Raw genomic sequence first — 8497 nt, 5'->3', positions numbered from 1 at the left:
TTCCTGCTTTCAGATTGTGGTTCTAAGTTCTGTGACTGTCCCTAAACAACAGTCACTGTTTACCTTGATGGCCTCTCCTCTGAAGTGTTGCTGACTAACCTGAGGCATATTCAGTCTATTCTGCCTGAGATCTTGTCACTTTGTCATGGGAATTGCTTTTCCTGGATTCTGCAGACAACTCAACATACTTGTAGATAAAACCTGGTGATTTAACATACTTCTATTTTTTTTAATATCACTTGATATCAAAGTATTAATACTTTACACCTGTGTTCTTGAGAGCACATACAGCTTATGATATTTCTTGAATATTCATGTTCAAGAAAAAATGTTCTACTTGTAGCAACTCTGAAATCATAACTGTTGTGATCAACTGAGAAAGGTGGTTACTCACTGTTGCTTCTACTAGCTGAGGGGGAACCACTGAAATTCTGAGATCATCGCTTCAAGGCATTTTGAAAGCAAAAGGAATGAATGGGTCCAAAAAGCGTTACATCACCTAAGGTCAGCAGCGTTAGACCCTTTCAGTCCCAGCGCACATTTTAAGTAGGCCAGTTGTAGAGATGACAGTATGTTCTGTGAGTATTATTGCTCTCTGCCTGTCCTATTTCTTGCCTTAAGCGTTTGTTGCTGCTCCCTGTTGGGAGACATGATAAAAGCCACACATGTTCTGTTCCACTATGGATATTCTTGAATTTGAAGTACAGGGCAGATAAGAGTTATTGCAAATATAATGAAATTGATATTTTTCCCCTGCATGTTGATAGATACACCAAGTTCCTCGTGCTGTCCTTCTGTCCCTAGTGGCCTACAACTTGTCTGACTACTCTTTCATTTTACTCCTTTTCTATTCAGAGCATGCGCCTGAAGTTGATAGCGAACAACACAACAGTGGAGAGGAGGTTCAGCTCCTGGATTGGTGGTTCCATTTTGGCTTCGTTGGTTAGTAAACCTCTGTTACCATGTTGCTATGCTAAGCAGCACTGTCACCCAAAAATTGATTTGGAGTAATAATGTGAGTGTGCATTGCAGAGTTTGTGCTGCTGTGGTGATCATCATAATCTTGTCTACCCTTGTGGTAAAGTGAAGATAATCTATTTAAAAACAAGACCAGTGTTTCCAATAAAAAAATAACTTGCCACATTCTCCCATTTTTTAATGGCAACATGCAGGCTTGAAATGGATAGAAATTACTTATATGTAGTACACCATGAAAGCAGAAAACCTGTTTCTGCATATTCCTGAGCTTCAGTGCTCAGTCGTTTGTAGAATGAAGTGGTTTGTGGGGATTGATTTAGCAGTATGGGAAAGGGAGACTGAAATCAACTTTTGGTTCTGTGACTTCCTGTCTTTAGTTCAATCACTAGTACTATAAAACTGAAAGGAGAATATGATTAAGCAGGTCAAGTCCTCTTACCTCATTGAATGTAAAGCCTTGCTTGTTTTCCCTCCTAGGAAAAGCTGATCATGTTTCACTTAACTACTAGTTGTTTGCTGGTTTGTTTTTTATTTTTAATTTTGTGTTCCGTTGTTTGTATTTTTTTTTTTAATAGGGCACTTTTCAACAGATGTGGATTTCTAAACAAGAATATGAAGAAGGAGGGAAACAGTGTGTAGAAAGAAAATGTCCTTAAACCTCTTACTGTGAAAACTGCTGCCTGCTCAGTGCTCCTTCTGTTTGATAGCTTTAGCATACTCAGGAATGGGATGGACTCTTTTTTTAGAAAATTTATATTGGATTTTTTGCATAATTCAAGTTCCATTTTAACAAATTTTAGAAATTTTAAGAGACCTCTGGTACTGTCATAGAAAAAGGATGTTTACGTCCCTTGTAAAGCAATAATTGATGTAACAAGCATTTTATAATTTTGTATAAATATCTATTTTCTCTAGTATTTTCTCCTGGGAACAGCTTTACAGGTTAGCTAATAGATAGAAGTGTAACCTTGCAAATGCCCATGCAAAGTTATTAAAACTCTGTTGTCTGCTTTCACGTATTAGTCTTCCTTGCTGCTACCTTGGCCTTAAATTGCTCTTATTTCTCTCTTAAAAAATAAAATTTCGTCTTCTATATTTGAGCAGCTTTGTGCGTACTTGCGGAGAAAGTGACCCTTCTGTTTCAGAAGTGGAAGGTTTGTCGCTAGTAGTCTGCTGCAGGGTCTCGGGGCCGGCGAGCTCCCCCTGCCTGCCGCCAGCGTTCCGTTCCACAGGGCGGGCCTGAGGCCGAGCGCTGGTCTGCTGGTGCCGTACAGAGAACTTCCTGTCGGTAGACCATCAGTGCTTCCCACCTCATTTCTAAGAATGTATAGAACGCCTGGGATGGAGGTAAGGAGCAAAACTTATTCGAGCTAGGGCAGTTAAAGCAAGGAATTGCCTCTCCAAGACTAGAATAGTCATCGAACCCTCAGCATGTGGCTTGGCAATTCTGGGGTGAGATGTAACTCGGAGGGGCAGTCACTGGGCGTTTGTTGCTGGCACAGCTCCCTGAACCACTTCACTTCAGGGGCAGTAAGGGCCTCTGACTTGCATGGGGAACAGGCACTCAGAGGATGGATGGAGGGTTTTTTGTGATTTTTTTTTTCAGCAGAAACCACATGATACAGCCCTATGTTACTGTTACTGTTCAGCTCACTTTAACTTACAACTGTTTGATGTTCCCTATTGGGACACAGTTTTGCTCATCTTAGCAACTGTGGAAAACCAAATAGCATTTAACTGGTTTTAAAAGAAAAAAATAAATGTAAACAATACTACATGTTTTATATTTTAAAAAGCTTTTGTGGGTAAATGATGATGAGGCCTCTAGTTGAAAACAGTTCCACATTACCGCCAAAGAATAAAGTAACTTATCAAACCAGCCTGCTTTTGCCTTATCATGATAACCACTTGTTGCTCTTGAAACAAAGCTGCTTGCTCTGGATTTTCAAAGCTATTGACAAACTCTATTTCTCTCATGAAAGGAGGCAAATGAGTCGGCTACAATAGGGGATCCAAGTCACCAGCTATCGTTCCCATACGGGAAGAAAAAGATAGATAGTTTGTGTTCAAGTAGCATGTGGAATGCCAACTGAACTTGTCTCCTACTCACTGCAATGAGTATGAGTGATAGTTACCATGAAGACACACAGTAGGCTTTTTGGGTGCACTTTAAGCTTTCCTTCCATGTCATGTGCTTAGGTTTCAATATGTCTTATCAACTTTTATCTTCCGTTTTTCTTCTTAAAAGAATTATAGTGTGATGGTAGTATCTGTGAATGTTTTAGCACTCTATGGAGAGCAGAAGGTTTCTCAGTTTCTGTTTAAGCTTAAAGTGGGTATTTTGTGATGCAGAGGAATAACTGAAGGTTGAGATGATGGCGATAGACTTACCTCCTACAATCCTGGTTCCCCTGGAGTTTTCAGCATTTTATCAGCTTACACTGCGTAGCACATTTGCTTCCTGAAAGCCTACTATCTCTGACTTTGTTATAAATTTCTACACAACCTCCTCTGAAGGTTAAAAGCTTTCAGGAACTGTTTGTCATCAGTTGAGAGCATCAACACCTTTCTGCTTCCATTTCACAGAAAAGATTATTACCAGTCTTCCTTCAAACATTTTGCACACTGCAAAAAACTATTGTACAAATGTTTGAACTTGACATTGGTATCTAGATATAAAGCGTGTGTTGTTAAAAGTTCACATGCTAAGTATTTCACAACAAGCCAGACGACAGAGTGTATTTTCTCCATGCTTTTATGCAGAAAACACATGTAACTTGGGTGCCGTACCCATAACTCGGATGACTGGGGAACAAAGGCTAGTATGTGAAGAAGTTCAGGGGTTCCTATGTTTCTGTTTTGGTTTAATAAGTATTTGTTGAACTAAACCAGGTAAATATCACCCCTACGTCTGGCAGTCTGTTGCTGCTTGTCACTGCTGATGATGTATCTCTCACTTGTATTATAACTGGTTAATACATCAATTTTCAAACATTGCTAGAAACAACTTCAGGATTAATTTATGCACCAAAACTGCTTTTTAATTCCAGATCATGAGTTTAATTAGGGTCAAATGTGAGATTTAAAAAAAAAGATGGAGACTCCCAGGAACGCTCAGTTGTTTGCTGGTTTCAGATCTTGCTGCATGTTCAGTCACAAACACGCTTGACCGGTTGCTTGCAGCACTCTTCCAGCATGTTACTGGCTCTGAGATTTTACAGCAAGGTGAGGGAACTTACTTTCCAAGACCTTCCGCCTTGTCCTCTCTAGGTTTTGCCTTCTTGCTCTTGTACGTAAAAATTTTTCAAGTCTGAGCCTGAAATAAAGAAGTCAGCAGTTAATTTGTAGATAGCTTATAACAACCTCAGTGAGCTCAGCTCCCCTAATCAAACAGAGGCTCCCAGTGATTAGCAACTTCAATGTTAACTTGTTTTTGATACCTGCAAAGCATGGGGGTTTGTTTCTGTTTTTTTTCCCCCTTGTACTTTAGAATTCTACAAAAATTCAACCTCTGGGAGGATCTTAGATAGTCTGCATGTAAAGTTACTTATAGTGCAACTAACCAAGTCTTTTAACTACGATGGGAAAAGCAAAAAGAAAGAGCAAGCTGTCATTTCAAAAAGCTGTATTTTCAGCCTACTATCTGTAAAACCAACAAGATTACTGCTGGTTTTTTCTTGCAAAGTGGAGTAAGGAGGACTGAGGAACAGGTTACCTGATGAAGTGATTCACATGAGGTAAGTAATAGAATTTCCTCCTCTTGTATTTTTTGTTCAAGTACCACGGTATTGGCCATTCCTTGCAAGTGTACCTGTTAAAGATTGATAAAAGGGATTATAGAACATAACTTTTGTCTTTGTTCTTGGATTCTACCAGTTACACTTGGTTACAGCACAGTGATAGAGGGGTCTGACCAGCAGATGACAGAATTTGTATGAGGTATTTTTCAGGTCTGTTGCTGGCTTGGTTTGTAACTACATCTCATCTGTAGCTCAGTGTCTTCCTATAGAAAGTGGCCATGTTTTGAAAACTGGAGATGTTTAAAGAGAGGGCCTAGTAGGGACAGTCATTCTTTGCATTTATATTTTAAAGTTATTCCTTCGTAAGAAAAATTTCAAAAGCTGATGCAAACAAACTGTGTGAAGAGAGATTTGTTTCTGCTACAATCTTCTTTTAAATGTCAGTGCTGGAGTGTCATGTCAAGTGCAAATCTGCCTCGTCTTTCCCTCTAAATGTAGACTTGGACTTCTGTTTGGGGTTTCTCCTGCGTATGGGCTGCACAGATGGCTCATGCAGACCTACCTACAGACTCCAGTGCATCCAAAAATCTGTGAGATCTACTACTCTGTGTTGTGGAATTTCTGCACATGCTTAAAGACGTTGTGTTGTCTGCCCCTTCCCACTGCTTTACATGGATCTCCAAAAAGATGGGCAAACCCTTCTTTTTGGACAATGTTTCCAAGCAGAAAGAAATACACAGAAGCCTTATCCCTAGAGATGTAGATCTAGTGCATTTAGTACTCTGCTTAGATGTAATGGGTAAACAGATAACAACTGGAAATTCACCAGTATAATAATGTGTGACCTGCTGTTACCTACACTGTTGCTGCAGAGCTCAGTGCTCTAATTAGTGCTTCAAAGGCCAGTACAATGATGGTAACACACCTTCAGCAGCATCATCACCTGAGATTACTGAAAGTAAATGGATAATAAATAATTCTAAAGGTAGAAGCTTCTAATTAAGTTAAATATATGCCAAGACTAGTAGGGAATTCCAGTGGATGCTATGTGGTCTCATGCAGCAGCTCACAATATGTGGATTTTGCATCACAACTAAGGAAGTCCAGGTGGTTCTACTTGTACAGTTACTCCGTTTGTTCATATGTTACAGAATATCTGTAGTAAAACACACATCATATTAGTTATGTGAAACTAATTTTGCTATAATTAATAGTAGAGATCGCCACTGAATTATTTAGCAAGCTATAAACACATTAAAAAACCCCAAGCAAATCAAACCAAGCAACAACTCAAGAAGTACTTGAATACTGACCAGAAAACATGTTTCCTTCTGACCTGTATATACAGGTTTTCTGGATAAGCTACGGATTTTCTGATAAAGATACATAATAGAAAAACTTACACATATGGGAAAAAAAAAAGTTCTCTTTTTCCATACCAGTAGGTGCGTCCCAAGAAGTCATATCTCCACTCGCCAGGTACTGGCTTTTCATGGCCAGTTTGTAAAAGCCTCAGAGCAACCTCTCTTTCTTTGACAACCAAGTCTATATTTTTCATAGACTTTTCTACCTGGAAACAGAAAGAGTTTCATGACAGGCCAACAAAACACAGTGCTGACAATTTAAAAGATCTCAAATGAAGGTCTAAGACAAAATTTAAAGGAAAAACAAAGCTTAAACACATTAGGAGTTCCATCATAAGTAAATCTAAGTTTTTTAACAAGTAAATTAATTTTTCAATGGTAAAGATACCAAAGGAATAATTTAGCAAGTTAGTGGCAGAATTGTAGTAATGCAAAAGAAGGAGGGGGTGGCAAAAATGAAGACAGCGAAGAACTGAAGGGCACAAGTTTGGAGAAGACAAAAGCGAGAAGTTGGCAAAATTTAAGTACCAAAAAAAGTCTGCAGAAGGTACAGATAGAGATAATTTTTTTTTCCAGGAGGTTTCTAGATATCCTCTAGTGGAGTTTCAGGGCATGAAGATGGCAAAATATTTCTTAACATTATGGAACAAGTGGCAAGGCTTTTCCCACTACGCTGCTTGAGTGCAGCATTTGTGCATATACTAAAGTCAGGGAAATAATTTAAAAAAAAAAGGTCTTCAACAAGCTTACAAAACTCATCTTTCACTCAGCAGTTTTCCTTAAGAGTTATATTTTTAGCTAGTACGGAAAGGTTACCTTTTCTAATCGTTCTGGACTGGGCATAGGCCTGAGTTGTCGCTTTGATTCTTGCTCTAGAGTTAAAAGCATGTTTTTTAGGACATACCTAGAGCAGAAAGCAGAGAGTGGTGATGTAGTCTCCAGCCTCAGACTTTCAGAATCAGAATGGATGCCAACCTCAGCAAGCTGATCTAATTCAGTCATTAGCCCCGGCAGACGTCACTCAGAACCCCGCCTGTCCTGCAGTTCCAGCAGCCCCAAAAGGGCGCCAACAGCCTCTCCATACCAAACCTGAGCCCTTCCTGCTGGACGCAGCTCTAACACAGCCACCTGCAGGACAGCTCGTGTGCTCTGAGCAGGACCAGAACCTGGGCTGCTCCAAGCCCAAAGCAGCCTCCCGCAGGCAGAGCTCATGGCAGACTGAATTCACTGGCTAATAAGTTCACTAGCCACACTTCAATAAAACATGTGGAGCTGCTTTAAAGAGAGGCCACTTCACTAAAACTCACCAAAGTTTGTGCAAGTCTTCACTGCTCTTGCCCCTTAGCTGCTTTATATTCCACGCATCCCCTGCAAAGACAATTTAAAGAAATAACATTCTAATAGAACAAAGCTCTCTTACTGAGGTAGGTAAAAAGCAGTGCTTCTACTCGCATGCTCTCCTGAGTCAACAGAGCAAGAGTCACTTAAAAAAAAAAAAAAACAAAACAACAAACTACCACGTGGAAAGCTATCCCTGTGGGTACTTAGGTTTGCTTTGAATACACAAATATTAAAAACGCAACTATGTGTGCTGTTTGTATGTGTTTGTAAAAGGCTGGGAATAGGAAAAGCTGTAAGATGAATCTTTACACTGAAATATTTTCTTCCATAGTACTGGGTATTTCATCAAGAACACCTCATTTGTGATACACTCGCTTAAGAGCATAGCAGATTTACAGCAAAATATTTTGCTGCATAGTAACTGTTTGCTTTCATAAACACAGAAAAAAAAAATTAGCAGGCATAAAAAGCACAAGTACATATAAAATAGTAAGTATGTAGCTAAAGTTATGTAGCTAAAAATACTTCCTATAATGCAAAAGGTCAGATCTCAGCTGAGCACCAGTGGCTCAAAGATCACTATTGAAAATGCTAAATATAACTCACCTGACTTTACAGTGTTTTCTCCCCAGTTTTTTGGATCATCAAAAAATTCCTCCAGACCTTTGCGAGACAAAGTAGTGTGCAGGAACTTGAGCTGATGGAAGGGCTCAGCTTTTGCTGCATTCTTGTGGAATAGATTCAACGTCAATCTGCACAGAAATTTGAAAAGAAACTATACATGGTAAGAAAAATAACGTTTGGCTAAACAAGAATGTTTATTTTGTTCATGAAGGCACAGCTTCAATTCTTCAGAAACATGTTATCTCAGTGCTGTTTCCTCTGCCTCTTGTCTCACCTAGTTAACATTTATCCATGCTCAGAGATAAATAGCAATTCGGAAATGTAAAAGAAAGGACAAGTTTGAGCGCCACTGTACACTAAGGCCTCTGCCGAACGTAACCGGATGGAGAAGGCAGTAAGCACACGGCGTAAGCCCGACCCCCCGGCGCTGGGAGCACAAGCTCGCACCCT

General features: G+C 39.6%; 2 protein-coding genes across 2 annotated transcripts in view; one reads left to right on the top strand and one right to left on the bottom strand.

The window, feature by feature from the left end:
• ACTL6A (actin-like 6A) overlaps positions 1–2081 on the top strand; it is a gene marked incomplete at its 5' end in the record, with an annotated part of 8661 nt that extends 6580 nt beyond the window's left edge. Inside the window, 2 exons of the mRNA XM_008942724.1 lie at positions 856–942; positions 1554–2081. Coding sequence (XP_008940972.1) covers positions 856–942; positions 1554–1634 — 168 coding nt within the window. The remainder of the gene's footprint in view (positions 1–855; positions 943–1553) is intronic.
• Positions 2082–4176: 2095 nt separating this feature from the next.
• On the bottom strand, positions 4177–8175 carry MRPL47 (mitochondrial ribosomal protein L47; the record flags this gene model as incomplete). Its single annotated transcript, XM_008942723.1, has 6 exons — positions 4177–4294; positions 4694–4789; positions 6158–6288; positions 6899–6986; positions 7390–7450; positions 8030–8175. Coding segments are annotated over 6 exons (640 nt in total), but the record flags the coding sequence as incomplete, so codon positions are not given.
• Positions 8176–8497: the final 322 nt, after the last annotated feature.

This window comes from Merops nubicus, unplaced genomic scaffold (assembly GCF_000691845.1).
Source record: "Merops nubicus isolate BGI_N331 unplaced genomic scaffold, ASM69184v1 scaffold27366, whole genome shotgun sequence".
In the NCBI taxonomy this organism is placed as follows: domain Eukaryota; kingdom Metazoa; phylum Chordata; class Aves; order Coraciiformes; family Meropidae; genus Merops; species Merops nubicus.
The sequence above is the reverse complement of the archived record's forward strand: the minus strand, read 5'-3'. Positions and strand labels throughout refer to the sequence as shown.